Raw genomic sequence first — 13960 nt, 5'->3', positions numbered from 1 at the left:
GCAACCACCTCAATTCACCTTCATTGGCCTTTTATTAAGGTGGTTTGACTTTTATTACCCCCATAACCCATTACACCCAATCCAAGCATGCCCTAAGAGATAAGATTACCTTAAAAATTCAAAATGAATACTACTCCCTCCGTTCTGGAATATAGTCTTATATGGAACCTTAACACTATTTGCAAGTGAAGAGTATCTTCTAATTTTTTCCAATACGTATTTTAAAACATATTCTTGTGAGATCTTGTTTTGTTCATTTCAATATGTAGTTTCACGATATCAAATTTTTATACTCCCTTCGTTCTTGAATATTATTCCATTTCGGAATCTAAGACAACCCAATATATGTACATTTGTCATGTAATTTTAACCCATGAGGGAAGGAGAAAGAGATAATAATTAAGGGATTTCATGGGGAAACATATTTACTTGAGAGTAAATAAGTGGGATATTTAGATATTTATGAGGGTATAATTGGGATAAATGTTGGACAAAAAAAGGAAAGATTCTAAAAGGGACTACTAAAAAATTACTCGATGCGGAAAGAGTACATTCAAGAACAGAGGGAGTAATTTTTACGTATTTAGAGATATTTACGTTTAAATATTGAGTTGAAAAGGATAAAAAACAAAAGTCAAAATATGACTAATATTTAAGAACGGGGAGCATATATAATATAGACCACGTGTCCACTTGCATATAGACCACCCTTTTAGTGGAGTAGATATTTTTTAAAAAATAAAAATGTATGACACATCAGGAGTTGACACGTGTCATTCCTGGTGTGTATTTTCTTGGTTACTATTAAAATCTTGCGAAGGCCCAATTTTATACTGAACTAGCATTGTTTAAATTAAGTGGTCATCATTATTGTTAACTTCTAATTTCCATAACCAATTGATAGGATTGTAAGTGGATTGAGAAAATTAAGTCCAAAAACCAATTCGGTCTTGTCCAAAGGTTTCGAACTAGATCGGATGGAGTTGAAATTTTTTGGATCGGACTCGGACCCAGATTTTCAAGTCCAATTATTGTTGGACTGGACTTGATTCAACTTTTTGGAGTCCAAAAATCCAATTAAGTCAAAAGTTTTAAAATTTTATTTATGTATACTAACATATGTGATTTTAAAACTTTTGTAAAATATGTGATTTTTGGGCCTTTATTTAGTATGTGCAATAATAAACAACCACATATTACAATTCGTATAAAATCCATAACCCAAAAATATTCTCTCGTCCTCTTTCTCTTTCGCTTTCTCTCGTCAGATATGATGGTTGATTATCAAGCTTTAATATATTTTAAAATTCACGTTTTTTAAAGAACTGGAACCTTTATCAACTAAGTATTTAGATGTGTAATATATATTTTAATTTGCAATTATATCTATCGCTTAATCGAGTTCTGGCTATTTATTTTCCCATTATGGAAGAATGACTTATAGTTCTTGCCTTATAGGTGTTAAAGAATTTCATACGCAATATTTAATACTCGTATATTTTATTTTACTAGTTTAGGACCCGTGCCACGCACGATAATCCAAAAATAATTAAGAAGGTACATTTAAAAATATAATGATCTAACAATATATTTTTCCATTCCATAATGCAATAAAAAAAATTACAATATACTGATATAGTTTTATATACCACTAAACTTTTTAAATATAACTAAAGTGGAAGAAGTGGACGAAAATATATATATCTATGTATTAAATATAGATAGATACTCCGTAGTACTTTCTTCCAATTTGGTCCCGTGAAGACGTGCGTGGCAAATTGCTACGAAAACTATGATGCATCCATAACTTCTTTTTTTTTGGAAGGTTGATGCATCCATAACTTAATTATATTAACAGATTATTATAGATTATTATAAATAACTTAATAAAGATATAAATAAAAATTTAAGGAGTTTTGGACAAAAAATAATAGTCGTACAAAAAAGTAAAAAAAAAAAAAAAGGCTTTTAGTTCCACCGCCATCTTTAATCAATACATCATCTTCAAAATTTATGGTTGTCTCCGACTCTCCGCCATATTTTTCCACCTACCCATCATCTTCTATTCTTCTCAAACACACCATTGATCATAGAAATTTAATTCATCTTCTAATCTTCTCTCAAATTTCAACTAAAATCAATTGAGTTTCCAAGAAAATTCATGATGATCCAATATGCATCAAGTCATATATGTCCTGTTTTGATGGAAAAGGTGGGCATGCCTTAACAACATTCAATCAGTGACCTTAATGGTCGAAGATATTCTTGACAGAATGACCTCATGAGTCTCAATTGCAACTCTTCAGAATTCTTGGTGGCATGCAGTAAGCAATTGACATTCATAATTGTTTGGGACACAAATTCGAATCGAGTTATGATGCTGATAAGAATCGGGTCGTCATGAATCTTACCATCACTGTTTTTGGTATGTCGGTCTTTCCTTCTCCGGTTCTTATAACTTTTTAATAACTTTTTGATCATGCTTATGAATTTTGTGTTGGGTCTATATTCTGTTTTGACGATTTGGTTGTGGTTATTTGGTTAATTATGTTTATTGTTTGGAAATTGTTGAAGGTTGTGTTTCTGGATTGTGTATGAGTATTTTCGTTGTAGAGTTCGAGTAGGATCATTTATTTAACGTTTGTATATTGTTTTGAAATTATATGAATTTTTTTGATTTGGTTTGTTTCGATGATCTCTATGAGATTATAGATTTTTTTTAGTCATTGATTTGTTTGTAGTATGACTTTTGCATGTAAAATAGTCAAGTGTTGCGATTAGATGAGCTGTTGTAGAATTTAAAATCAATTTGAGGAAAAATTGTTGATCCAAGATCGAGAAAATTTTAGTACTAAGTATTATATATGATAAATTACAATTAAAATTAAATCTGCATGGTATTTGTCACTTTAGATTGAAATACAATCTGGAAATAAAGAAGAAAATTGTATAATGAGTACCAATGAATAGATAAGTTTGAGCATGCATGCATTACTCTTACATAATAAAGATGAAAAACACCAAGTTTAATGAATCAAGGTAAAATACCAATCTGTAAGTTCCAATGAATGTGTTTCAACCGAAAAACAAAGCAAAATAAAATGAAAAAAATAATTGAGGGTTGAAGAATATAAACTAACATATAAGAAAGAAAAACCAAAACAATACATAAAATGACAATCGAGGCTTTTATACAGCTCAAATAATATATACTCCATTTGTATTTATTTAAGGGATACACTTGCCTTTTCCGGCCGTATTTATTTAAGAGATACACTTGCCATTTTTAGTAACTTATCAACTCCACTATCTAATTAAATACTCCCTCCGTCCCGGAATACTTGAAACCGTTTGACCGGCACGGAGTTTAATTTATTATAATTGACTTCTTATTTAATTGAAAGGTACGGAGTAGTTAGTAGTGGGGTATTTTTTTAATATAGATAGTGGGATGTGTTGGGGGTCATGAATTTTTAATGTTTATTTGGGGTAGTAGGGTTGTTGGTGGGCCCTTAGGTAAGGTGAGAAAATAATAAAATATTATGTAAAGTTTCCATTTTTAGAAGCGTTTCAAGTAATCCGGGACGGCCCAATAAGGAAAGCGTTTCAAGTATTCCGGGATGGAGGGAGTAATCTATCTACATCCCACCCCCACCCTCCATCCCCTAAAATGACATGGTCCCCACTTATTTTACTTATTAAAATATCTACCCAACCCCACTTGTTTTATTACTTTATTTAATTCAATTCTTCTTTTGAATACCCGTGTCTCAATTAGTAGAAGGTACACCCGGTTGCGTGTAGCTCTAAACGCAACCGGGTCAAAACTACGTCGTTTTGATAGTTTTTTACCAAAAAAAAAAAAAATTAATTAATAACACAAAAGTACTTTCCAGATATTTTGGTAGCTTTTGGCAGCTATATTAAGATAGAATTTTTAAATTTAAAAAACTGCCAAATAAAAAGTCAATAGAAAAGGAAAAAGATTTAGAGAATCAATTAGAATCCTTGTTGATGTCGTCAAAAGAGGAAAACCAAAATAAAGAACATCTTCATCTCCAAAATTCGTAAATTACGTATGTGTTAATCTTCATTTATTCAAGTAAGTGTGCATTGATGTTCTTTTCATGTGTAATTTAATTGTTAATTTCATTTATTTTGACAGTTTTTGATAATTTTATCTATTATTAATTGGAATTTCATGGGTTTTCTTTACACCCAAGAACAGACGTGCATCTTAATCAATGGCAGACGTAGTGTTTATCAACCAGTAATTAGAATTTGCCCTATTTTGTGTTGATTTCCTTTTCCAATTGAACATGTGCTTTTCTTCCTAGTTATGTGCTTGTAGTTGTAAATATGTACTTTTATGTGAAATAATGTTTTTTTGGTCATAGTTATGTGATTGTAGTTGTAAATATGTACTTATATGTGAAGTAAGATGTACTTTTATATATAGTAATGTGTTTTTGGTCTTAGTTATGTGCTTTTGGTTAAATGTATGTTTTTTTGTCCTATCATGTACTTTTACACCTTCAATGTATTTTTGTTTTACGATTTGTTTTTATATGCCTTTACACATGTATTGTATTTCTACTCCATATTAATTTAATACATGATACGAGAAATATGGAGTATGAAAAAACCGCAAATAAAACAATGTAAATTGTTAAAGAGTTAGGCATTAGGGATGCCGCTCCTCTCTCTCCCCCTCCTTTTTCTCTTTTCTCTCTCATCTTTTAGGGTTTCAATTTTCTTGGCCGTTTAGGCCGGAAGTAGTCTAATTTCTTCGGAAATTAGACTATTTCCGACCCTTCTTTTTGCTTTACATTGTTTTCTTTTCATGTTTTTTCTTATTTTGGTTTCTTTTCTGTTGATTTGTTCCCAATTTATTATTGGGTTGTTCCCAATTTATTTGGGTTTTTTTCCTAGAGTTTTCTATGTTCTTGATTCTCATTTATGGATGAGAACTTTTTTAGTGTTTCAATAATTGGGAAGGAGATTTGGATTCATACAGGTTTAGGGTTTATCATCAACCCGTTGATCAGAACAATTCGTGCGCAGATTGCGAAGGGCTCTACTTGGAAAGATATGAAATCATCGAAAATCACTGCTCGCGTCAAGCTAGAAGCGGTGGAGTACGAGATGTGCTTTAGGATGCAGAATAGTAATTGTTTTGATTGTAACAGATATGTATTTTCTTCGAATCTGTGGCATGCATATCTTTTTTTATCATTGTAGATGCCGTATGCCTTATTATTAATGGATATTGTTTTCCCCCGTCAAAAAAAATAAAATGTTAAAGATTTAAATGCAAATAAAAGTAACTGATTGTTTTTGTAAAGATTTGTTAAAATATTAATAGAATCTTTGACTTTTTTAATCAATAAAATAACTGATTGTTTTTGTAAAGTAACCATGATATGCATGGTTTTGGGGGGGAAGTTAGTTATGTGATTTTACATTTATTTTTTTTTTTGGCAAAAAATATCAAAACGACGTAGTTTTAACCCGGTTGCGTGTAGAGCTACACGCAACCGGGTGCACCTAATAATTAGCAACCACCAACCAGTGAAACCACATACTTCGTATATTAAAGAACTAAAGAAAGCGTTTCGAAGCTGGTAAAATAAGGACAGGGGATTAGGGGAAATTTCGCCAGGGGGTTGAAGAGTTGCCATGAGTTCTTCGCAAATCTGACGAATCCAGGTGGGACCACCTTCGATTTCGTCTTCAGTTTGAGGGTACGGGTAATGAAGGAAGAATGTCCGGATTGTTGGGGAGGTAACTTGTGTTTTACAACTTATATATATGTCAATGTCAGAGACTTGTGTTTAAGCAAAACCTACTTGCCATAAAGTTTGGCTGGTGAATAAACTCTGTTAGGAAACAAACAAATAGCTTCCTAAAGTAATATAAACTAGATTTACAATAGATAGAATTATGTTATGTGCCGATTAGAGTTTGAGGATGTTTAGGAAACTAGAGCATGCGTTAGTTTAGATAACTAATGTTTTAGTGTCATATTAATTTGTAGTATACTTACGGTTTCCTATATATATATTCATGAGTTAATCAAGTTATGTATGGTTGTTATCATTCAATAGTAGCGATTGTCTTCCCCAAAATTATTGTTTAACATACTCAGTGGTTTTTTCCAGGTTTAGAATGCTATATATGTGTATGTAATATTAATGATGACCAAGCCATGGCCTGCTCTACAATCTTGCGATAACAAGGTTAAGGTAAAGTTTTGATCTTGAATTCTTGATCCCTGAGCTAGATTTAACTAGTAACATCACTAGTTATGTCGATGTATTGATTTAGCTAGATTTACTGAATTTGATATGTAATATTAATGATGGCATGCTCTAAAATCTTGCATTGTAATATGTTTGATGAATTAATTAATTTACTGAATTTGATATATGTGTATGTAATATTAATGATGCTCTAAAATCTTAATGCCAGCGGAAAGAGGGAGTGACTAGTGGGTTGTGTGCGTTGCCAAATGAAATTCTGTTTTCAATCCTGTCCTCCTTCACCATGAAGGAAGTTGCAAGGCTTAGTATTGTTTCTCACCGATGGAAATACATATGGGAAAATTTTCCGCGCTTGCACTTTGAAGATTCGAGGGCAATGGAAAGGATATTCGAAAGTCCCAAAGTAATTTCTCATGAAAGATCCAACTTTGTGACATGGGTTAGTCATGTTGTCGACCAGCATTTTGGTGCATATTCTATAGATGAACTTAGAATCAAGTTTTGTCTCACCAGAACTTTTCAATCTCATGTAGATAAGTGGGCGTTTTTTGCATCAGAAAAACAAGTCAAAACACTTGACCTCAACTTTACTTCAAAATTTAATCTCGTAAATACAGAGAGTGCACACTGTAGTTTTCCTCTTAAAGTGGCTAGCATCAAGTCTTCCTTAATATCTTTGTGTCTTAGATCCGTCGATGTCACTGATGAATTCATTGGTTGCCTTATTTGTTCCTGCATATTCCTTGAGAACCTGTGCATAGGAAATTCAAAGTATCTTACCAACCTAAGAGTCTCTAGTTCATTACAACAGCTGAAACATTTGGAGGTAAGTCATTGCTTACACTTGAAAATTATTGATATTTCTACCCCGAATCTTGTATCTTTTACATATCGTGGCCAAGCTATAGAGCTGCGTATCAGGGATGCCTCTTGGCTTTCTAAGGTCGCTGTTGGTTCGCGAGATTACAATGCCTCCATATCCTATGCATTTGACTCACTTTTACAATATTCTTCACAATTGGAGTATCTAAGCTTGATGATGAACTTAAAATGTGAGTCGAATATCCAAATCATTAATCCTCCTGCTTTGACAAATGTTAAGCATATAGAGCTGTGTTTTATTGCATGTTGCAATAAATCACTCCTTGGATGGACGTCCTTGATTGTGGCAGCGCCAGTTTTGCAGAAGCTGACATTGAAGGCAAGCACCCTACTTGTTTCTTTTAAGATATCAAATACTTGGTGAATTCATCCTTTTGCTTTCCTAATTTAATCTAATCTTAAAAGGGATTTTCCTGTTAACACAACACTAACACTAGTAGGTATCTGTTCTTCTTGCAGTTACTAGGGTTTAACATCAAACGTGCAAGGCCCATTGTCAAACACAATGCGTGCCCTCTCAAATGCCTGAAGACGCTAGAGCTTGTTGGCTTTATGGGACGGCCGATTGACCTTGAGTTTGCAGCTTTTGTGCTTGAGAATGCTATTGCTCTTGAAGAGGTGATTATTGACTTCACGCCAATGTTCAGCACAAAACCATATCACAAAGGTGTGCAAGAACTGTTGTTAAGTAAAGACAAATGTTGGCAGAATACTTTTTTTGTGTTATTTTACTCAATAATAAACTAGCCATTATATAGGCTTACAATAACAAACTTAAAATGAAAAATAGGAAATGCTAGTACTTAGTGGGTAATCATGGGCCATGATTTACTCCACTAAATATTCTTATTAACAACTTCTAAGTAGTCCTAAGATACTACTGCATTCTAGGAGATTTAATATGCCACTAAGGCACTAACAACTAACCACTTAGTCCACTAATTTTGGGGCATTAACAAACACACTCCCTTGCCCTCAAAATCAGTTACCTTCATTTTAGACCTGAAGTATTCATGCTTGCCAACAGACAGGGACTTTGTCAGAACATCAGCTACCTGCTCCTTGGTTCCACAATGCTTCAGTACTATAAAATCTTTTGCAACAAGATCTCTAATGAAATGACAACGTATATCAATGTGCTTTGTTCTGCTATGGAATGCCGGATTCTTTGCCATAGCAATTGTTGCTTTGTTGTCACAATAAATTTCAGTTGAACCAAGTTGCTCTTGTTGGAAGTCTGCAAGTAACTTCCTTAACCATGTTGCTTGACATGCTGCTGCAGTTGCCGCAACATACTCAGCTTCTGATGATGACAGAGCCACCGTTTCTTGCTTCTTCGAGCTCCACGTAATAGCACCAGAACCCAAACTGAAAACACAACCAGATGTGCTTTTCCGGCTATCAAGATCACCTGCCCAATCACTATCTGTATAGCCAACCAGCTTGCAATTTGATACTTGTGAGTACCAAATTCCGTAACCAAGAGTTCCTGCCACATATCTGATAATTCTTTTTGCTGCTCCGAGGTGATGCACAGTTGGATTATGCATGAATCTGGAAATAACACTTACAGAGTATGCTATATCCGGTCTTGTATGAGATAAGTAATTTAGTCCCCCAACTATACTCCTGAAGTACGGTGCATTTGCAAAGCCTGTACCATCATTTTTTATGAGAGACTCATTTGGATTCATTGGAGTTGGAGCTATACTGCATTTTTCCATATTGAACCTTTTGAGAAGGTCATTTGCATATTTTCGTTGAGAAATGAAAATCCCCTCAGCACATTGATTTACTTCAATCCCAAGAAAATAATGCAACAACCCCAAATCCGACATTTCAAAGGTTTTCATCATAGAGGACTTAAATTCAGCAACAAGTGATTCACAAGAACCCATATATATCATATCGTCGACATAAAGACAAACTAACAGCAAGTCAGTTTTACCTTGTTTCTTGACATAAAGAGTTGGCTCATTTTTGCTTCTCTCGAACCCGTTTGCCAAAAAATATGAATCAATCTTGCTGTACCATGCTCTCGGTGCCTGCTTCAAGCCATACAAAGCCTTCCTTAGCCGATAAACTTTATCTTCTTCGCCCCTCACAGCAAACCCTTCAGGTTGTGTGACATATACTTCTTCTTCCAGATCCCCGTATAGGAACGCAGACTTCACATCAAACTGGTACACATGCCAATGTAATTAAGCTGCAAGAGCCAAGAATGTTCTCACCGTTTCAAAGCGAGCTACTGGGGAAAACGTCTCTTCAAAGTCGATTTCTTGTTGTTGAGCATATCCTTTAACAACTAGACGAGCTTTGTGCTTGTCTATACTTCCATCAGCATGGTATTTGGTTCTAAATACCCATTTAAGCCCGATTGGACTCTTATTTTGAGGAAGATCGACAAGCTCCCATGTAAGGTTCTTCTCGATGCATTTTATTTCTTCCTTCATTGCATTCTCCCACACTTGCTCTCCTGCTGCATCTGCATAAGAAACAGGATCTGACACATACAAAGCACAGTTGCATGTATCATATATTTCTCTCAAGGATCTTGTTTTTCTTGGAGGCGACTCTGAAAATGAGTTTGAAGATGATCCGGAATGAGGACTTAAACTTTGGTTTCCAGAGTAACCATTGTTGCTTGGTGAGGAAGGACCCGAACTACTGCTTGAGGTTATGGATGAAGAGACAACACTTGTCTCAGGAGTTGCAGGTGTCGCTATCTCTCCAGGTGGGGGATCAAAGTCCCCCAAAGCCCCTGTTGATGTTGATATTTCCGCCCCTTTATGAACCAGACTCCAATCCCAATTTTCTGCTTCATTGAACTCAACATTTCTACTGACAAGTACTTTACCACTCAAAGGATTATACAAGCGATATGCCTTGGATTGTGCACAATAGCCAATGAAAATGCATTTAACAGACTTTTCATCAAGCTTAGAGCGAATATTTACCAATGCATATGCTACACAACCAAAAACTTTTAAGTGGCTTACCCGGGGAGCTCTGCCTTTCCATGCTTCATAAGGGGTCTGATTTAGGACTGCCTTTGTTGGAGATATGTTGAGAAGATATACGGCTGTTGCTACAGCTTCTCCCCAGAACTGATTTGGAAGCTTCTTTTCCTTTAGCATGCATCTTGCCATTTTGACCACAATACGATTCTTTCTTTCTGCCACACCATTCTGCTCGGGCGAGTATGGTGCTGTGAGTTCTCTACGAATGCCATTCTCATCACAGAAATCAGAAAACTCATCAAGCAAGAATTCTCCACCACGATCAGTTCGTAGACACTTAATGTAACAACCACTTTCTTTTTCCACCAGGGCCTTAAATTTCTTAAAATTCTCAAAGGATTCAGATTTGAGTTTTAAGAAATAGACCCAACTTACACGACTAAAATCATTAGTAAAGAGCAAAAAATATTTACTCCCTCCCAAAGATTCTATTTTCATTGGACCACACAAATCAGCATGCAGTAACTCGAGCACATTTGAAGCTCTCCAAGACTTACCACTCGGAAAAGATTTTTTACTCTGTTTTCCAAGCACACAACTTTCACAGAAATCAATGGCGCTAATCTTTGGCAATCCAATAACCATATGCTTATGACACAACCATTTTAGCCCATTGACATGAAGATGACCATAGCGTAAATGCCACAATTTTGCTTCACTATTACCCTTAGCAACTAATACACACCCTGTAACATTTGACACATTTGACACTGCTAAAGAAAACATTCTGTTTTGAGACATGTGAACATTTGCTATGGATTGTCCACTTTTCTTATCTTTTATAACACAATACATATCATCAAACACAACAGAATATCCAGAACTCATAAGTTGACCTACACTTAACAAATTATGACTAGGAACATAATGCACATCAGCAAGAAGTTTTACATTACCCTGAGTTGTGTTGATGGCTATTGTACCCTTTCCTTCAACACGAATCTGCTTGTCATCACCAAGTCGAACCTCACTTTTCTGATCCTCGTCAAGATCTCGAAATAGAGACTTTGTGCCCGTCATATGATTGGAGCACCCACTGTCTATAAACCAAACATCATCTGAAACATTTCCAATAAAGGAATGTGCCATAAACAACTTACTTTCTTCTTCAACGTTCTCGGTGTAATTGGCATGCTTCTGCTCATGTCGTTGTTTAGACCAACATTCAGCCTCCTTATGCCCATACTTCTTGCAATACTGGCATTCTCCAGAAAATTTACCTCCAACCACTTTGCCTCCAGAAAATTGACCACGTCCTCCACGGCCACGGCCACGGCCACGACCACGAAAACCTCCTCTTCCATTGTTATCATACCTCCATTTGTTCGAGGGCTCCCCTCTCACCTGAAAAGCTTTCTCTTCCACCTTTTCCTCATTTCTTTTGAATCTATCTTCATGAGATAGTAGAGACCCCATTAGTTCATCAAAAGAATAGGTTGCCATATTTTTTGATTCCTCAATCGCAGCAACAACATGATCAAAGTCTTTTGATAAACTTCGCAATACTTTACTGACTACAGTTATATCAGTAATATTTTCACCATATGACTTCATTTTATTCACAACTTCAGACACTCTAGACAAATAGCTTTGCACAGATTCCTTTTTATTCATACGTAGTTCTTCAAAATTACCACGCAAGGTTTGTAATTTAACAGAAATTATCTTACTATCACCATGATACTCCTTTTTGAGTATTTCCCATGCCTCTTTAGAAGAACTTGCTGCTGAAATTCTTGGAAAAATTGAGTCATCCAGTGCTCCTTGGATGTACAACAACGCATTTGCATCCTTCTTTCGATTCTCTCGCAATCGTTGATCGGGCTCCGCCGGTGCTTCATCCGGCTCGGTATACCCTGTTGCTACCATATCCCAAAGCTCCTGGGATTTGAATAGAGTTTGCATCTTCAAACTCCATATATGATATTTGTCCCCCTTAAAAATTGGAATAAGGGGTTGAGTTGAAGTATTTACGCCATTCGTTGCCATCAATTTCAATTGGATTCACTGTACTTGGGGATTTTTTTTGTGTGAAGAAGATGGGTTTCTCTCTCCTACTTTACTCTTTCCCTTTTCTCTTTTTTATTTAATTGAGGACCCAACCTGACTTAGAGAAACAAAGGGCTGCACGTGCCTTTTTTCTCTAATGCGCTGATACCAAATTTGTTGTTAAGTAAAGATAAATGTTGGCAGAATACTTTTTTTGTGTTATTTTACTCAATAATTAACTAGCCATTATATAGGCTTACAATAACAAACTTAAACTGAAAAATAGGAAATGCTAGTACTTAGTGGGTAATCATGGGCCACAATTTACTCCACTAAATATTCTGATTAACAACTTCTAAGTAGTCCTAAGATACTACTGCATTCTAGGAGATTTAATATGCCACTAAGGCACTAACAACTAACCACTTAGTCCACTAATTTTGGGGCATTAACAAACAAGAACGTCTTGTGGAGCTAAAAACGAAGCTACCTCCGGGTGTTAAGTTAATTGTCAAGTAAATTTACTAGAATATCCGCTAATATAGATTTTCTATTTATAATTTATAATAATGCAATACCTATCCGGACAATAAGTTATGTATCTTGTCTTTAGATTTTCATTTTCTCCTATGACAGCTACAATAGCTACATGATTTCCTTCATTTATTGGTGATGTCATGTACTAGTTTTCTACTCTACTTTCAACTTGTCTGAAATTACGTTCAGTTCCGTAATTGTGTCTCCTCTACTGCAATATAATGGTTCAACTTGTGATAACTAATATTTAGTTCAAATTTTGATTGGTTTTGCGTATTTGGAAGAGGCTTGTGAATGTTAGCTAGCTTAGCTGGTAAGTCATTGGGCTTGGAATCTGGTTTTGCATAAAAGAAGAAACAGAGAGCATTTGTATAAAATGCTGCCATTTTTTGTTTTGTGCCAATATTCCTATAAGAAGCCTCGTTCGTCTGCTACGAGCCTTGAGCCACAATTAGCCACAATTAGCAGAAGGTGCGCCACATGATGAGCTAGACCCTCCTATAGGATAATAGGAGTCTGTAACAGTGTCTGCTTTTCTTCTTTTTCTTTCTGGAAAACGGAGTCTGTCATAATTCTGCGACAGTACGGTGGATGAGTTTATTCAGCACCTTGGAATATCCAAGATAATTTAGTGATCAACATAAAATTTTGTAACTGCTGTCACCTCTATACTTGGCTGTTTGCAAGCATTTCCTAGCACAGTCTGTAAGCACAGACAAAATTAGATGAGAAAGTTTTTACACAATGTTGGTAGGTAAGAGCAATTTTCTTTTCTCTATTAGTGCTTCTAGTTGAATCTATGATAGCGGTGACTGGTGCCAGAAATTATGTTACACCACTGGGTACTGACAGCTGACATACTCATATATATTCACTGGCCTAATACCTCGCTCCTGATTGAATATACGGTTTTTATAGCACAAATCTGTGGCTCTCATGTAATCATACAGAGAGAAGTTTTGTTTTCTTATTTGAGAAATGGATTAACAGAGTTTGTTGGTGGTAATGCCTTGAGGGAAGTCATAGGACTCAGGCAGTTTTAGCTGATGTACATTTATTGTAATTTTTTAATTAATATTTGAAGCAGGTTACAGGAGCTAACTGTAGGATCTGCTGAGACACAAGAGAAACTATCAAGTATGAAGATGCAGTTAGCAAAACAAGATCAGGAGATAGATATTTTCAGAGAGGCATTTAACTCTGTTCTCCTTTAATAATAAGCTTGGTCTATGTGAAATAATAGATGAAAATGATTTAACCCAGCTGATT

General features: G+C 35.3%; 1 protein-coding gene across 1 annotated transcript; it reads left to right on the top strand.

Moving 5' to 3' along the window:
- The first annotated feature begins 6192 nt into the window (after window positions 1–6192).
- On the top strand, window positions 6193–7892 carry LOC110787816 (putative F-box/FBD/LRR-repeat protein At1g22000). The gene is made up of 3 exons (XM_056841530.1): window positions 6193–6245; window positions 6472–7464; window positions 7605–7892. Exons 1-3 carry the CDS (start codon window positions 6195–6197, stop codon window positions 7890–7892), a joined length of 1332 nt encoding a protein of 443 aa, XP_056697508.1. The 5' UTR covers window positions 6193–6194.
- The last annotated feature ends 6068 nt before the right edge of the window (window positions 7893–13960 follow it).

The sequence above is a fragment of the Spinacia oleracea genome, chromosome 4 (genome assembly GCF_020520425.1).
Source record: "Spinacia oleracea cultivar Varoflay chromosome 4, BTI_SOV_V1, whole genome shotgun sequence".
NCBI lineage: Eukaryota > Viridiplantae > Streptophyta > Magnoliopsida > Caryophyllales > Amaranthaceae > Spinacia > Spinacia oleracea.
This window is presented reverse-complemented; position numbering and strand designations above follow the sequence as displayed.

Bases quoted from the DNA above. Each gene is read 5' to 3' on its own strand.
- LOC110787816 (XM_056841530.1), top strand. From the start codon at position 6,195: ATGATGACCAAGCCATGGCCTGCTCTACAATCTTGCGATAACAAGGTT. The intron at 6,246-6,471 runs GTAAAGTTTTGA...TCTTAATGCCAG, and splicing joins CTTGCGATAACAAGGTTAAG to CGGAAAGAGGGAGTGACTAG. The intron at 7,465-7,604 runs GCAAGCACCCTA...TTCTTCTTGCAG, and splicing joins TGCAGAAGCTGACATTGAAG to TTACTAGGGTTTAACATCAA.